The sequence below is a fragment of the Eumetopias jubatus genome, unplaced genomic scaffold (genome assembly GCF_037043125.1).
Source record: "Eumetopias jubatus isolate StellerSeaLion01/CBP00866 unplaced genomic scaffold, mEumJub1_p1.0 scaffold_15, whole genome shotgun sequence".
NCBI classification, from domain to species: Eukaryota; Metazoa; Chordata; class Mammalia; order Carnivora; family Otariidae; genus Eumetopias; species Eumetopias jubatus.
Genome location: NW_028274821.1, coordinates 9,148,578 through 9,166,753, shown reverse-complemented (window position 1 = coordinate 9,166,753; position 18,176 = coordinate 9,148,578). Strand labels below are relative to the sequence as shown.

General features: G+C 44.3%; 1 protein-coding gene across 4 annotated transcripts in view; it reads left to right on the top strand.

Annotated features, from left to right (window-relative positions):
• SMARCA2 (SWI/SNF related BAF chromatin remodeling complex subunit ATPase 2) overlaps window positions 1-18,176 on the top strand; it is a 169,616-nt gene that overhangs the window by 91,007 nt on the left and 60,433 nt on the right. For all 4 annotated transcript variants that reach the window (XM_028117307.2, XM_028117303.2, XM_028117304.2 and 1 more), the window contains exons 25-27: window positions 4,926-5,153; window positions 8,712-8,789; window positions 13,533-13,751. In XM_028117307.2, coding sequence (XP_027973108.1) covers window positions 4,926-5,153; window positions 8,712-8,789; window positions 13,533-13,751 — 525 coding nt within the window. The remainder of the gene's footprint in view (window positions 1-4,925; window positions 5,154-8,711; window positions 8,790-13,532; window positions 13,752-18,176) is intronic.

The window sequence follows — 18,176 nt, the reverse complement described above, 5'->3', positions numbered from 1 at the left end:
TTTCTCCCAAGGGCTGTCTTACCTGACCTCCCTCGGAGGTCAGACACCTTCCACACACCTTCGATGTGCCTTTGAAAAGCTCCAGTTTGGGGTACAAACTCAGTCTCTGCTCAGTGTTAGACCCATCTCCTGGGATTGACCCCAAACCAAAGGATGTTTGGTTATAGGATAAATCACAATGTCCAAAATAAAAACAGCAACAACTAACATTTATTAGACCCTAACTGCGCCAGCCTCTTTATGTGCATCACTTCATTCCGTTTTCACAATGCTGTGAGGTTGTTAACATCACTAGATGCACCTTTCCAGTCAGGGAAAATGAGTCCCCAGAAGCTGTAAGTAAGTTCCTGAAGGTCAAACAATTCGTATATAGTAGTTTGTCTTTTGGTCTGTGTGTTTTGTTTAAAATCGCCATCAAAGATTATCCCGTGGAGCATCTACTACTAAGTTCTTTGAGCCAGGTCAGTTTACAGTTACCCTTTTTATAGGATTGCTTTGATGATTGAAAAAGCCCAAGAGAAGAGGTCCATTGTGGCTCCCCCGTGGTTGCCTCCGTGGTGCGGGGAGACAGTCACCTGCTTGTGCAAAATTGGGTAGAATGCTGTGTGTCGGGATTTGATTCATTTTGAAGCACACGTGAATTCAAAATAGGAGAAAGGAAAACTGCAGCTCCCCCATATGAATGTGACTTGAACATCAGTTTCCCCGGGCTGCTCCCTGTGCCTCGGTTTCCTCCACTGCAAACACGCAGAGTAGTAGTGTTCTCACTGGGTCGCGGTGGAGCCTGGGACGAAAAGGCTTACGGACGGCATTCATTTAAGGCAGGGAATAGAGTCTTGGGCTGCACAGAATGGTGAGAGAGCTTGTGAAAAAAAAAAAAAAAGCACGCACGCCTGCTTCCCATTCCCTGCCACCCCATGCCCTGTTTTGCAGGTGCTTCCCAGACTTCTCCAGACATTCAAAATCTCCCTAGAGATTCTGCGTCATTTCTCTCCTAGCTGAGGAGCGCTGATTTCAAGACTAGACCAGTGGTTCCGAGCCTCGGGGAGGCCACGGCCACTGGTCTTCAGGAAATATTTTTATATATTTTATATATCTTTATATCCCACGTTGCGTTCCCGGGCACAGGTGGAATTCTTACTCCCGTGACAGACCTGCAGTTTTCCTGTTCACTGTTGGGAACTCCGCGTCAGTCCCACATTTGGAGAGTGGCTGCCGGGCCACAGGCCCTGAGGCTCTGCTGGGCATCTAGGGGAGGAGTCTGTGATTCTTCTCCTCCCCAGGGTGCTCGGTGTGGTTTTGATCACCCTATCTCTGCTGCCTAAATCTTTACTGAGAGGGAAAAAAAAAAAAAAAAAGCCTGTCTATAGGTGAATGGAGGGTTCGCTAGATTTTATCTTTGGAGGTAAGCACATCTGTGGCCTCTCAGCTGACCACCTGCATTGGCACAGTGCAAATTCCAAAGGCCAGAAGTATTCACTGTCTCTAGAAAAGCCGGTTTACCAGGGAAAGGATGCTGGGACATCCATGCCTGTCTCTCTTTCTCTACCTGTATGCTGCTGCTCCCCGCCTCTGTCTTCCCCTTTCTGTCTCTGTCTCTCTCTCTCTGTCTCACACACACACACACAAACTTACAACCATTAACTAAAGGTGGAACTCCAGAATCAAGTAAATCGCATGAGCATTGAACAATTCATTCACCTTTCACTGTATTTGAACTAAAACTTAGGCAATAAAACACACGGGACCTCAGACTTCCTCTGGTCTTATTTACCACAGGTTCCCAGCAGTGGGCCATATATTTCTCCAAATATTTTTATCTGCCTTAGGTAGATTTCACTGCCGCCTGATTTGGGCAGCTGGGCTGATCATATTTTTCATGTCTGTCACTTAAATGTGGCCATTAGTTTGGGCAAACCTTTTTTTTTTTTCATTTTCAGAAGTCAGTGATCTTAGAGTGATAGAGTGAATATTGATTTTTCATATGAAAGGTAAGAGAACTAACTTTCATTAAGCAGCAAACTTCACTAGATACTACAAGGCAGTTTGCAAACCTAACTTCATACCTAGTCCTTGAAATACTTCCCACTTAAGGAAAACAGTCAGTATTAACTTGTCCGTGTCTGTCTGGGTATGAATCCGGCTTTGGGCTCTTTCCACCCAGTACCCCTGCATAAAGGTTGCATGGTCCCCAAAACGAAAGTTGTGGACCTCTTTTTACCATGTTGGTTTCAGCATGCGTTGCAAAAAAAAAAAAAAAAAAAAAAAGCGTTCTGTAGTAATTCTTTGTCATGTTGAGTCAAAATTAAGGCATATTAACCAAAGAGCAGTTCTGTTTGACAAACGTTGACAGATTGAAGATAGAGGCCTATAAGTCGCTAATTGGAGGCTCTCGTTAGAAGTAAAGTTGGAACATATACATGTGGAATTAGCAATAAAATCCCTCGGGATTACTGAGGCTCTCATTTCCAAACTGTGGATTGGAAACATGGGTTGGTACCCTTATTATTAGCCCCTGGAGCTGGAGTTGAGTTGTTTAGAAAGAAGGGCCAACTGCAGAGTTACCTTGGAGGCTTTCAGGCTATGTTCTTGTCTTCAGATGCAATCACACCTGCTTAGTGTGATGCAGCATCAGACCACTAAAATCTCAGAAGTATTGAAGAATCCATCCAATAATGACAGCGTGTATTTCTTGGTCACCGTATATGCCCCCCTCCCCATTTTGGCTTACAGACTCGGGCTTACCTTCCATAAACTTCTTCAGCCTAGAAACACTAATTTTTGCTGCTTTCCAAATAGATATATGGCTTTATACACACAAAAAACACCACTGGCACCACCACGAAACAGAACAAAACACCTCATTGGCAGCCAGCTCACGAGGGCTCACAAACTTACTACCCCCGTTTGTAGATGCCCCAGACCCTCTACTTCCTTGCCTGTTATATTTGCGGCCACCTGTACCTTAATATTTTTGTGATTTATCAGCATCTTCTAGGGCAGAGGTCAGCAAACTCAGACCTGGGGACTGAATCTGGCCTGCCATCTGCTTTTGTAAGATCTGTGAGCTAAGAATAGTTTTTTTTTCCCATTTTTAAGTAGAAAAATGTAAAATGGAGAAAAAAGATGATAATCAGCCTTTCGGTGAGAACAGTTGCTAAGTGTTTGCTCTTGGCCCAGACAATCTAGAATATTTACTATTAATAGATCCTCACTCTTGGGCCCATTGCAGAAACAGCTCACTGACCCCTGTTCTAGAAGATAATCCAGAGGTTGACAGCACACAACTCGCCATCTCGGCCGCTGCCTCACCACGCTGGTGAGCCTGTGTTCAGAGAGATGACTGAACCAAGGTCTTGTAAATGAAGTTCAGGGTTCCACCCCTGCCCCCAACTTTGGATTTCACTTATCCACCTCACTTTCTCCTCTTTGGAAAATCATCTAATCTGGATGGGTGCCAGCCATGTTCATGGTTCAGCTGTCTGATATTTAATATTATTCAGACATCTTCTGAGGAGCAGTTTTTGCCTCATTAGTCATTTAATCATAGAGGTCCCTGCAGCAAAGACAGGTCTCCTGGGTGGACTTGGGCCTGTTGTCGCCTTATGTCACGTGCATGACTCATCTGGTCAACAGGAGGGGCTTACAGCTGTGGAGTATCAGCTCTGTGCAAAATCGGGTGCTAGGGATGCAGGGTACAGGGGACAGACTTTTGCCCTAAAAATGGAAACAGGTCCAATGGGGGACACATGGAAACCACTACTTAGTTTGGGCTCAGAGACCATGCCCTGGGCCAGAATGAGTAAAAGTAACAGACCGAGAAAGTTTTATTGTATAGCATTAAAATCAGGTAACTTGGCCTCAGGTTTATGAAGGTTTTTATTGAAAGATTTCATTAAAACCTTTTTCTTCTTATAAGAGTAATATATGTTTAAAGCAGAAAAAAATGTTAAGCCATTTGAAAATAAAAGGAAAATTTAATAATGACTGTACTCTCATTACTGGGAAATGTCAATATTGTTGGCGTGGCCCTCCTGCCTTTTCTTGGTCTGGGTAAATATGTGCATACAGGATCCTGATGTACCTACTCATATGTAACTTGTAGTTTTTACTTATTATAGCTCTGTGTTATTAAATTTCTAATTGATTTGTATGATACTGTACATATAGTATATATGGCACATAACATACAAAGACTAGTTTTTTAACCAACCTGTTATTGTTGATTTTTTATTTAATTCTGCTTTAAAAAATTGTAAATAATATTTAACAGTGAGAGGTACACCTTTATTTACAAATCTTGGTGCATATCCATGATTATATCCATAGGATAAATTACCAGAAGTAAAATTTCGGGAGTCAGGGACCAGCCCAGTTTTCACACTTTCGACACACAGTGCCAGATTTCTGCCCCCAAAAATGTGATCAATTTAGTATTCCACTAGCAATCCTTTTCTTTCCCCAAACTAAAGACCGCATCTTTGGTGGGTTTAGATCCCAGGAGATATGTCACCTGAGCAATCCCTGTATATACAGTGTGTATGGTGTAACATATGTGTGTATAATTCATGACTATTTTAAAAATCTTCTTTAACACTTGACACCAGCAGCCATGATGACCTTGCAATTTAAGGTCAGGTGTAGGTCATATCAAAAACATAATTCTGACATCAGATGTATTGGGGGGTTTTTTTGTTTGTTTTGTTTTTAGTTGGAGACTAATTCTGATGGTGAACTGAGCTCATCAGAGCCCAGCTTCCCTCCATTAGGGATGAACTAGCTTGCCTATGTTAAAAATGAAAGCAAAATGTTTGATGAGTATGGGTGGGCTAAACAACCCTCCTCACTCCCCTCTCCGGCAGGCGACATGCGTGCTCAGCTAATGCACGCACTGGCCCCTGACAGCATGTCCTTGTCCCTCACAGGATCTGCAAGCACAGGACCGAGCTCACCGCATCGGCCAGCAGAACGAGGTCCGGGTGCTGAGACTGTGCACCGTAAACAGCGTGGAGGAAAAGATTCTCGCCGCTGCAAAGTACAAGCTGAACGTAGATCAGAAAGTGATCCAGGCGGGCATGTTTGATCAGAAGTCTTCGAGCCACGAGCGGAGGGCATTCCTACAGGCCATCCTGGAGCACGAAGAGGAAAATGAGGTATTACAGAAAGCCGAGTTTATGAAATCAAAGTGACCTTTTGTCTTGGAAGGATTAAGAATGACCTCTTCATTCTTTAAAGAGTTTCCTGGGCTGGCGTTAATTAAAATGAATAAATTAGCTGCTATCTTCCATCCCGAGCACAGAAAGCCTCTGAAAGTTACCCAAACCAGTGTCTAAAAGCATTTGCTAGAGGGACCGTGAGGCTCAGCCAGGGCACGCTTCTTTCAGGTTTCTCCCCAGAGATGCAACCCCTGCGTGGGCTTGATCGTATTGTAAATATTGCCTTCTGTAGGGCAGGCACAGAACTGCAGACAGGCCCATGGGGGGAGAGTGGGGGGCGAAATCAACCAGATGAGACCAGACAGAGCTGGGAGGAAGGGCCCCTCCTTGCCTTTTCTCTCTGCCATCCCCCAGGGCCTCTGTTGTCTTTTGCCTTTTGATTAAGTACTTCAGTATGATTGTACGACAAGCCATCTTAACCTATTTACTTTGTACTTGGAGAGCATGACTTTTACCCCCAGTTCAAGGTTTCCTATAAAAGCTGACCAAAGGCTCAGAAAGTGACCGGTTTAAAAAAACAAACAAACAAACAAAAAACAACCTCCCTTTCCTTGGCAAGATTGTTCGAAGAATGCATTGCTTATGTTTCTCTAAGCGGGGGGAATCTTCAGGTCATCCCTTGTATTTTTTTTTTTTTTTAGATTGCCAGTTTTAGTAATTCTTTTTAAGATTTTATTTATTTATTTGAAAGAGAGAACAGAGAAAGAGAGAGAAAGAGAGAGAGAGCATGAGCGGGGGCAGGTAGAGGGAAAGGGAGAAGCAGACTCCCCACTGAGCAGGGATTTCCTACATGGGGCTTCATCCCATCCCAGGACCCTGGGATCATGACCTGAGCTGAAGGCAAATGCTGAACCCACTGAGCCACCCACGCGTTGCCCCAGTTTTGGTAACTGTACTAAATTTTCAACCCAAATGGATTTGAAAGAGATCAAAAGACCTAGTTCCAATGTGTAGTCTAGAAAATAGAAAACTGTGCAAAATAGCAGCACCAATCTTTATCACAAAATTGTCTTGGGATGGACACCTTTGGTTTGATGTCCCCATATTTGTAAACTGAAGAGTGGGTTGACCTTACGGAGTCATATGGAGCACTCTTTTCATTACATATATTAGATGTAGCTTGACTTTGCCTTCAGTAGGATATATGTTTTTTAAATCATCTCTAAACTATAAGCCAAATTCTTTTAAAAGCCTCGCATACTTTTTTTTTTCCTGAAACGAGTCTAAATGTGAAGTAGATCTTGATATTTAAATGAATCCTGAAATGAAGCTTTCTGCACACTGAAGAGCACTTTTCTAGTGGTGCTTCTTCCTAACTTGTCGGTCTTCTATATTTGATGAGTTACATGTGAGATTTCATTAAAATCATGAAAAAGAGGTGTGTACATACATTCATACCTTGACACACATTTTAAAAATTTTGATCTCGAATAGTTCACCACTCTGGTTCTTAAAACTGAATATGTGATATAGGTCCAATTCTTGAAATTGAATATTTGGTACTGATTTAGAATCGGGTTTTCGGGTGTTTTGTTGTTGTTGTTATTGTTTACGTCCCTGGAAATTGAAGAAAAGGGGGTGGTGGTGGTACGTGATATATATGTTCACAAAGGAGGTGACCCAAGGCCTCCACTGTGTTTTTGCTTAACTTGTCGTGTGTAGGCTTGTGAAAGAAGCTGGCCCGGGTTAGATGGGGTGCAAGGTGGCCTGGTGCTTTTCAACCCTCCTAGGCTGTGGGGAGATGTCCGTGTCTCCCAGGCCTGGGGGCCACCGGGGGGGCTGGAGTGGAGTCCCTTGCCAGTTGCTGCTCATTACCAGCAGCCTTGCTGGGGCTCCACACTCCTTCCAGGCTATGGGTGTGTCAGACATGGCACCATTTTCTGGGTGGCCTGTGTCGGCATGTGAAGATGTTTGGGGATGCTGATAGACTGCCGTCCAGGGCTGTGGTACCAAATATTGAGGCCGCAACCTGCGCAGTTGACAGGCCACAAAGGACTAAGGCACAAAGAGCCCAGGAAGAGATTTAGCCCACCTCCCAGACATTCTGGTTTCCGGGAAGGTCAGGCTCCTGCAGGCAGACTTCTTGCCAGTTTACAAGAGAATCTTTTCATCCTGGGCACGGGGAAGTCCAAGCCCCCTGTTGCATAGACATTGAGGGGATAATATGGGGTTCTGGGTATAGAGTGGACAAAGCAGGGCACCTTTCCACCAAAGGATCCATTAACCAGATTCTTTGTATGGTGAAGTATCAGCCCCCTGCCAGCTAGTCTTTGCCAGATGAAATGTAATATTAAAACAAATTGACTTTAATCAGTCTAGAGATGAACTAGAATAGAAAGCTTTTTAGAAGTGATTATTAGCTTGAATCATTAGAGTTTTGCTTTATGGAAATGCATTCATTTCTAACATAGCGCTTCAGACATTATCTTGGGAAGCACCCGAGTTATCTCATTTAAGCCGCTCTTACACTCATACTGTTTCTAGAACAAGGTACCTCGTTTTGAATGTATAATTTGGGAAACTGGATGTTTGAAGTTCTGGGTTTCCTCCTTCCTCCTTCTGCTAATACACTGAAATTCTCCATTCGATTTTTAACACGCTTAGCCAGCATATGATAAAAATAATTTTGGAAGGTAAGTTCTGCAGCCTCTGCCCAACTTTATAAAATCATGTTTTTCTTAAGTGTGGAAGTCATTGCATTTCTAGGAAGCTGGAGAACTTGGTTTCTGAGGAATTTGCAGAGAGAGCATGTGCCTTGGTCTAACACAATATAAAATGAAAATGTTAACCCTTGTGTACTTGCTTTCTCTATTTCACTTAATTTTTTTTTAATTGAGGGTATTTCATGGGGGGTTTGTCACGGATACATTCTTAGTTGTCCTATCCACAGCTTTAACCATTAGCACATTAATTCCCTCTGAAAGACACTGATTGAACCTATCTTAAAGGCTCTGTATTTGACCTGTCTATATGATTTTTAAGGTCTTGCTCTGTGCCTAGTCACAAACTTTCACCTATTTGTGGTTTTTTTCAAGGCTTTGAAAGTAAGCCCTTGTATGTGGATTGAGATTAATAGCATTAAAGGGATTTATGTTAGGCACTTTCCCCTGTGCATTTCCATACTTAAATGTTACAACTTCTCTTCCAAGTAAATGTCACACCCATTTTACAGATTAGGTCATTGAGGCAGGGAGCCCTTAAGTATCTTTGTTTTAGAAGTAATGGAATCAAGATCCACACCCAAAAAAGCCCAGGATTTCTCATCGTGTACCATGTTTCCTTTCTAAACTGATTTTGCTCAGGGAAAGATGGTTTGAATAGCTTGTAAAATAATGATGGCAAATACTACACCCAGTGGCCTTTCCCTCTTCTTTCTGGCTGGAGAAACAGACCCCTGTGGTCTGCAGGACAGACCTACTTGACTCCTTCATACCTCACCCCACTTGTCCAAGCTCTCCCTTAATGTCTGTTAAGTCATTGTGTTCTTGACTCCAGGAAGAAGATGAAGTGCCGGACGACGAGACTCTGAACCAAATGATTGCTCGACGAGAAGAAGAATTTGATCTCTTCATGGTAATATCATAGGAACTCATGCACCTTTCTCTATTAACTCGAGATGTCTGGAGCCTGCGTGCCCTAGCAGATTTTCATTTGTGAAGCCTGTGCCTTTCCTTCAGTTCAGAGGCTGCAAACTGGCTGAATTTAGCCTGCAGGCATATTTTGTTTGGCCCACGCGGTGGTTTTTTTTTTTTTTAATTTCAAATGTGTTGCCAACATAAAAAGAATCCTGATTTCTGGCTTCTCTTGAAAAAGGAGAATGGGGCAATACCAGGCCCACGTCTCTATATGGAAACAGTTGGCCAGGGCTCGGTAGCAGCTGTACCCTCTGGACAGGCCATGTGGTCTGCAGCTCTGCCGCAGATCCCCGCCCCCACCTGCCGCCCCCTTCCCAGCTCATTTCTCACTCCAAGCCCCGTGGTCCAGGAAACCTGCCTGGCTTCTCTAGGTAGTTTGTACCCATTCCCTCACTGTCTTCCTACTGGATCCCAACAAATATGCTCCCTCTGGGGTAGGTGGACAGCAACCAAACAATAGGGCCATCCCTCTCCTTAATGGTAAAGAGAGCCTGCTTAAGGGTGCAGGAACCTTCCAGAAGCACATCACGGTGTAGCCTTCACTGAAAGATTGAAATTGGTTGGGATTTCACTGGTCCGGACAGATAGAAAAGGACCTTGACATTTGAGGCTTTAACATCCATGGTTTCAACCTTGATGTTCCACGCTACGTGGGTAGTCATGTGTAATTTGCTGGAATCTGCATTTGATTTGCATGTGTAGCCTGCCACAAGGTCAGGACGTGCAGAAACAAGCCCCTTGGCCAGCGAAGGAGGCCCTCAGGAGTGATGTTTTACTGCATTCTTAAGGCATGTTCGTAACTATTTATCTCTGCTTCCCCGATGCTCAGAAATCAGTATTTGCTTAACAAATACTGATTGAATGAATGCCGGCAAAATGTTGGACCTTGTGAAGATGTCAGCATGGATCAGGACACAGAAAGTTGCAAGCCTCCCTCCACTACTGTCATTCATGTTGATCTTTCTGACATTTAGTCTGATGACGGAATGAGTGAATAAATGTGAACTGTAACTCAGGTGGTTGAATGCTGCACAGCCCCCACATCAGAGGCCCCCCAGTGTGAATGCCCTCAGGTGTCAGTCAAGCAGTGTGCAGGAGTGAGGTGAGTGGAGGGGTGGGTGGGTAGCGGTGGTAACCTGGTAACCTTGTCTAAGGGGGACAGGGCCCCAAGCCCCACGTAGCCAGGAATTCCAAATGGCCAAGAGAAGCTGGAAATGTAGGTTTTTCATGTGCAACTCTGGATTTCAAAATGTTTGTGGCTAAATTCAGTTTTTTATTATGATCTGATGCTGCAGGTCAAACAAAACAGGACCCCTGGCCCAGATAGGACCCACAGGATTTGCATTCTCTGTCTTTTTAGCATAGACAGTCTGAGAAGGGAGCTCCTGCTGTGTGGAGGCTTACTTGTGTGTGTGTGTGTGTGTGTGTGTGTGTGTGTGTGTGTGTGTGATTTTGTAATTTTTGTCTAGGGAACAGTCGTTGTGTCCACACATAACGATTCAAGAGAAAAAGACACTTAATTCCTTCTGAGGGAAGTTTTAGGTAGCCATGGGAATAATTCCTAGCCTGGAATGTGTACTTTCCCTCCCGACCTCCTGTGCACCACCTTCCCCGGGTTGGGCCATTTTGGATCAAACTGATGCAACGGGGTCATATAACAGCATGGCCCATGTAGGGTGTTCCTGAAACCGAGATTTCTTAACTCAAACTGTTGGTCACCCCCTTTATAGATTGTTCTCTACCGAGGGACATTGGAGATATACATAGGAAGCAGACATCTTTTCTCTCCTTGAGGAACTTATTAAAATGTAGATTCCTGGGGAACACGGGGGCGGGGGGCGCAAAAGGCCCTCAGCTTCCTTGGCTGCTCACTGCTTGGCAATAATGCAGCACCGCCACCACCTCAGGTACTCTTGAGGCCCAAGAACGGATAAGCTGCCTGTCATTATACAAATTAGATTAGGCCCAGAGATGGAGATTTCCATCAACAGCCCCGAAGTGTGTGTGTGGTGGGGGGCGGGGGGGGGAGTACTTCTCTTTTCTGACTTTTGGGCTGGGTATTTGCAGAAATTGAAAGCCTCAGGGGCGGGGGGGGGGGGAACTGAATGTCTGGCCAAGGCCCAGCCTTCTTTTAATTTGGGAGTATTTTATCATGCAAAGAACAGGTTTAGAACGAGTGATGCTGGAAAGGGAGCACTTTTTGGTAGGCACTTCAATTTGGGGCTTGTTCTGCTTGTTTCTCAATGGCTGACTTTTCATTTTGGAATTATACAAATTTGGGGTTTGGTTTGGTGTTTTTTTGTTTTTTTGTTTTTAATCTAAGCAGCGGGCTGCCTTTGGCCAATTCACTATGCATTAGCACCTCCACCAGGGGGCAGGAAATCAAATTTGAATCCTTGCCAGCTACTCTGATGAAAAAGTTCAGTGAGACACAAGAATGGAATGTGAGCTAGATTTGGATTTCATCTATTTAAACTTTTTATCCCTTATTATTAAAAAAAAGTTCTCTGTAAAAATTTAATATAAGCTTGTGATTTGATTTACCATGGACATTGTAGTTAAATAACTCACATCAAGCAGTCTCTTTAAAAATAAAACTTTTCTTTTGAGTATTTTTCTTGTTCCCTTCTAAAAAATGGGACTTCAGAAACAGTGATCTTTCATGCTGATTACCTATGAATTTTACCTAAAAAGATCTCTGACACATCAAGGTACAAATATGAAACATTTTGATAACATACAAGCATGAAACTTTAAACTGCTATGTTCCCTACAAAGGCAAGAAGTACGTTTTAAAAATAACTGTACTTGTTAGCACAACGTTTATTATCAGGTCTTAAGACAAATATATTCATGTCGTACCTGAATAGTGAATTAGACTTACTTGAATATCACCTTCAGATTTTGTTCTCATCTTCTGCAAGTAGAAATCTCTGGAGAGAGATGCAACCATCAGAACTTTAAGCTTATTTAAAAAAAAAAAAGTGCATCAACCCTTTCTAAAAGGGAAAAAAAAGCAAGTGCAATTTACTTTTTGTATCAGATTTTATATCAATTTGCTTTTTATTTTTTTATATCCATTTTTTATTTTTATGTCAGGAAAGATTTACATTCCCAATCGTGAACAAATGCATGGCGTAAGTCATTTTAACAGTTCTTGGTACAGGTAATGGTGGTGGTCAAACCAAAAATCAAAGTGTTATCTCAGTGGACTACGTTAACCAAAAAATGGTTTGTTTGTTTGTTTTCTTATTAGCAGTCTAAAGAACTGTTAGGAGGTCACTTCAAGAAGCCCCTCTCTAGATTGCATTCAGCAAGGCATTCTCTGTGCTAACAACGCAAGTTTGGTAGATCCCATTTCTGATACCAGAGCATTAGGAGTCAGGATTAAGAACAACCTCTCCAGCTAGCCCATGACAGAACAGGACAGCCACACTTATCGACGAATTGGGCTCCCCATGCTGCAGGCCTGTCCCATGTTGGGAATATAATGATTTCCAAAAAAAGTGTGAGTGCAGTTTAAGGGACTTTGAACTTGAATTTTTTATGTGGATCCTAGAGGTCAAGTTTGGATTTGAATAGAAATTTCATTTACCTTTGGTTGCCGGTTTTAGTTCTTGTGAAAAAGTAACGTTGAATCCCTGTTTCAATACGGTAGATCCGAAGGAAGAAAAGGGCAAGGTAAATCATTGGATGGTTCATGGTCTATTCGACTGTAGCAATAGTACATCTAGCTAGCAATGTATATATCTGTATATACTTATATAACTAACGTATGCAGCAATTCAGTGGAGGTTTTATTTGCTTTTTAAAGCTAGCGGGTTGTTTAATTACAGGTTAAAGCCGAGTGTGTGGCACTTACCTTACTTACAAGTGCACTGGATTTTTAAAGAGAAAGCAAGAGGTGGGGGCTTAGGCGTTTGGGAATCTATGAAAATATATGAAAGGGAGACACTTTACTTATAACCTTATCAGTTAAGATGAAATTGCATCTGACCGTCTTCTCTGGCATGATAGTATTTTCATAAGAGCTAAACTTCTTAAAAGCTAAAGAGTTGAAGGACATCCCTCTCACGGAGCCCACAGTGCACCAAAAATGTAATACCTTCGTGGCCGAATGACTAATTAAGCCATTAATGTACCCACATGTCTGAGTCCGAGGGTGGCCGATCTGCGGTGACACTTGGGGTGCTGACTTTGTTTCCTGGTTGTTTAATTAAAAGCATGAGCCCTATTGAGTAAAAGGAAGTCTTCTTAATGAAGTTTCTCTTTTATAGGCTTAAGGAGTACTTTTATGCCAGGGAAGCAGTGAATTATATCTCCAGGGCTCATATTTTTTAAATACATCCCCAATTGGACTTTCCTCGCTATGACTTAAAGGGAGAGCTTTGCACACACACAGACTAAGTACAGGAATTTTTAGAGTGTATTTTCCATGCATGAATTTCAAAGATGGGGTACAGAGGGAGGGAAGAGACTTTACCTTGCAGAATCTTCTGCGGAGACAGGGTGCTTGAGGAACGAGCTAGAACACGTCAGCCAGGATCGAGAGACTTTATGGGAAAAGCAGAAAGTGACCCTGAAACCATGGGGGGTGACTTGTGAACGTTTTGTGTGCTGTGAGGTTGATCCTGTGCCGAGTCCCCTTTCCCACTGGTGAAACTCTTGTTAATACCTCCAGCGTATGGACATGGACCGGCGGAGGGAGGATGCCCGGAACCCGAAGCGTAAGCCCCGCTTAATGGAGGAAGATGAGCTGCCCTCCTGGATTATTAAGGATGATGCCGAAGTAGAACGGCTCACGTGTGAAGAAGAGGAGGAGAAGATATTTGGCAGGGGGTCTCGCCAGCGCCGGGACGTGGACTACAGCGATGCCCTCACGGAGAAGCAGTGGCTGAGGGTAGGTGTGGCTTCCTTACCTGTCCTTGCCAGGTGGATGCTCCTGTTCTTGCGCAATCGGGAGCCCAGGGACCAGTGGCCAGCGAAAGCAGAAGGGGCTCTTGAACACAGGGAAGGTCGCTTGGCTGTTGCCATGGCCTCTTTGCATTTCAAGGCATGGCCTTGATATATAAGGAGGAATGTCTTGTGAGAGCAGAATTGGCCATTGGAAGCAATGAGGCCCGCTGATGTTTTATGACCAATTGCCTGGTCATGCCTCACTGTCGGAGTTAGGATCAAAATGTGCAAGGGGACCTGAGAGATCTTTTTAATTGTTCCCCCTCAATGTCCTGGTCTTGAATTGGAGTTTTAGTTTTCCAAGGCCTGCAGAGAGAGTTGAGACAGTAGTATTTTCTAGCTGCATTGTTTTTTCCTAGACCCAAAGAAATTAGAGCTGGAAGGTGTCTTTGTATTCTCTTGGATTTAGGGACAAAGCAGTTGTGGCCCAGAGAGGTTCAGTGACTGCAGGATCACACAGCTGGCTAGAAATAAGAATTTGTGAGTGCTGGAGCATTTGTGTGCCCAGTTTTGGCTACTGTGATCTGTCCATCGCAAGCACAGACTGGGGTTACCGAAGTTTGGAAATGTTATTCTGTAGTTTGGGGTCCCCCCCCAACTTTGGAAAATGTTGATTTCTCCTCTTGACTGGGGAATGAAATCTCAGAATGTTTGCATGGGGAGCATAGAAATATCGCAATGCCCCTAGGAGTGACGTGCTTGAATGCCACGGCCGGTGGGAATCTTGCATTTGAAGGTTTTGCCCCACTTTTCCTCACTGGGAGCAGACTTAGTACCGGTGGTGACAGCAATCTGGGACCCTCGTTCCAGGCAGGACCAGTAAATGTGCACTGGAAATAGTCAGCTCCGTTGGGTTGAAAACCAAACAAAATAGAAGCTGTTGTTGTGAGTTGTTCATTTTATCGAAAGGGAATGCCATTCCCAAGCTTTGTGAAACATGGCTTTAGGACCCAGCACATAAGTAGGTAGGTGGGTAGAAAGGCAACGGGAAGGATTTTGAGATCGGTTATCAAAGGCAGATAGATCTTGGCACCACTTGAGATGTGATTTACTCAGGATGCTCTATGATGAGAGAGACGTGACCTGAATTTTGAAAAGACTGAGAAAAGAAGAGCATTGCTCATATTTATGGCTGAACAATGGCATGTGAAATCTAACTTCCTCTGTGCGACTGTCTTACTCTCATATCCAAATATCCCCGTGGCCCCAGAGCATGGTTTTATGAATTTCTTTTGTTTCCCAGTTGTGAGGTTGTAGCTGTATAATTAAGATTCATTCTGTAATGTGAAGAGTTTTGTGTTTGTTTAATAATCATTTCTGAGCTCAGGAAAATTCTCCCTTTCTCTTTTATTTAAGCAATAAACTGAGTACCTGGAGTCCTATACAGCAGATGATACAACCATCCAGGCCAACATGGAAAGTCAATCTTTATAAGTAGAATCTGCAGATATTACAAGCAAAATCACCTTGTCTTTTAGGCAAGACTGTGGCTGAACTCACCATTTTTAAAATAACCATTGGGAAACGCTTTTAAGAAAAATAACATGGAGGGGCGCCTGCGTGGCTCAGATGGTTAAGCGTCTGCCTTCAGCTCAGGTCGTGATCCTGGGGTCCTGGGATCAAGCCCTGCATCGGGCTCCCTGCTTCGTGGGGCATCTGCTTCTCCCTCTCCCTCTACTATTCCCCCTGCTTGTGCTCTCTCGCTCTCTCTGTCAAATAAATAAATAAAATCTTTATTAAAAAGAAAAAAGAAAAATAACACGGATCTTAGAAAGTTTTCAGGTTTAGAATACCTCATTTGTTCTTTTTCCTTCAGTGTCTGTCACTAATGAATAGCAGTGCCTAGCACATAGTAGGGACCCAAGGAATGTTTGCAAAATGAAATTGTAACTTTTAAGAGGAAAGTAGACATTGACTCGTTGACCATAATGTTGGGATAGCCTTTCTCTTCCTAGTGATCCAGTAGACACTCTTTGACCTCTAACATACACGTCTAAAAATGGAAAACTAGTTTGTTTTTCAAAACAACACTGTGAAATTTGCATTTATAGTATAATAGAATGTTCATGCCGAGGTGTCCTGTGAGATACAGAGACACCTGGGAAGGACAGAAGTGTTCTCAGCACAGCTCTATTGTAGTACCTCTTTTTGTGATCCATTCTTTTGAAAATGGTCTGTCTGCATTTGGAAGGAGCTAGTGACTCAGTCAGCCGGGACCCTCAGTCAGGACATGGCCTAAGCATTCAAAATAGATGCTTACTGTCTTTTGTTTTTCTTGTTCGCCAGCAGCAGTCCTGTTCAATAGCAGCCTAGCAAGCTTTTTGGATAATAACATTATATTCAAGGGGTTTTCACGAGCCTGGACATGAAGAGATGTTCTCTACTGGCTTATGATTGAGTGTGTTGCATAGACCCGGCCAACCCAGCCTTGAAAGGGAATATGGCAAAGCCTGTCGTGTAAGAAATGCTGAGACGGGGCTAAAATAATTCTTCTTTTCTCCTGGCAATGTTGTACAAAGCCTGCTTGGCAGAGGCCTCGGCGATGCATAGAATCCCAGAGCTGGAAGGCAGCTGAATGGAGCAGCTCCCCATCCCGTGCCCACACCACAGTCTCCGCAGCCCCCGTGCCAAGAGGCTGGCCATCCCTCAAGGAGACACGCTGCCTTTTTGTCTGCAGAGCGCCTCCAATTTGTGGTCAGCCCTGATTGTTAGTTCCTCCCCGCTTTGAACAGATTCCTCTTTTCCCTGTCACTGTCCCTCGCTGGCCTTGCTTCTGCTTCCTGGGGTGAACAGAACCCTGTTTTCTTCTGTGTTTCGCATCACATCCCACTGGATCAAACCTGAGGACTTGTGGTCAGTCCGGAATGCACTTCCCCACCCCTCCTCCTTCTGCTGAACCTTTCTCATCCTTCAAGGCCCAGCTCCATTGCCACCGCATCTGTGACACCTTCACAAATAGAGCGCAGTCGAACTTCCTCTGAGCCCTCACACATCCATGCTCGTTCCTCGGTCCCAGCTCGGAATGCAGTTTCCTGCCATTTCTTGGTAGTTGCCCACACGCCCGCTTTCCTAGTACCGGGGAAGGTGGATCTTGTTAGAACTTAGGAATTCCGTGTGCAAATAGGAAGCGCTCATTGGCTGCCACATTGAATTAGCACCAGATGGATGTGGAAGAGTATGTCCTAGCGTCACGTTCACGGCTGCAACGGCTGGACCTAAACATGCCCTACTCACGAGTAGAATTTTCTTGACCACATAAAAGCCCAAGGTGAGTGTTTCTGGTTGGTGGTGGCCTTGGCTCTCCACGTGGCCATTCCAGAGCCCAGGCTGATGGAGCCTCTGCCAGCTTCTTCATCAGTTTCCCAGCGAGCTGGAAGTGGGGAAGACAGCACAGAGTGGCGGGCGTGGGGTTCGGACGGGCCAGGCCTGCCCTGGTTCCGTTATCACTGCCGCTCACGGTCCATGGGCTAGAGCTCGGTGGTGCAGCCACGCTGGTCGTAAGGGAGACCAGGGAATGCGGTCTGGCCGTCAGCCCAGGAAAATAAGGTTCTGGTGACTAGCTAGCAGTCTCCACCCCAGAACACTTAGGCTAAATTTAAGTGATATGGCCACTTTTCTCTGTTCTCTGAACATTGTATTACGGTTTTATCACAAACAGGTTTTATTTTAGAATCGTATTATGCTAAAAATTCCCACAGTGACCTTTAGACCATCTGTTTCGTTGGAAGATTTTGAAATTTTTCTGTAATTCGTAATGTTGTTTTAAATGAGAAGGATCACAATTTCAAACACAGCTTAATTAAAAAAAAAAAGTTTTTTAAAGTTATTCTGAAATCCCTGTTTTCCATTGAGGGAAACTTCGGTTTCTTTGGTGTTGGCCAGTCTCGAGTTAACTTATCTTTTTGGGGTAGTCAGGGCAGCATTCAAGTACCCCATGGGCTGTTTCTCTCCTCTCCTGGGGCCTGCTGTCCCATCTTCCTTCCCAAGTGGCATCTGGATAATGGTAGGAGCTAGGGTTTCATCGTGGCCTCGGGGGCTGGTGCCCTGGTTCTCCCCCTGTCCTGTGGGTCGCTGCTGGGCTCAGCGCAGGGCTACCGGTCTGCCTGTCCCTGGAGGTCTCAGCATGCATCTGGTCCCATCTCATTCCCTGGGAGATTTCCATGGTTTGTGCTGTTGAAGTCTGGGGTTCTGGCTCCTCCAGTTGGCAGCTTTTCTGAAGTCTCATGAGGACCCCAGGGCCCTCTGGTGCTGTCGTTGCGTCCCAGCTCTTCTGTGCCCTGCTTGAGGATCTGCAAAGTCTTGGCTGCTTTCTTCACGCTGTGTGAGACCACGCAAGAGAGTCTAGCCCCGTTGCTCAACAATGGCAGAG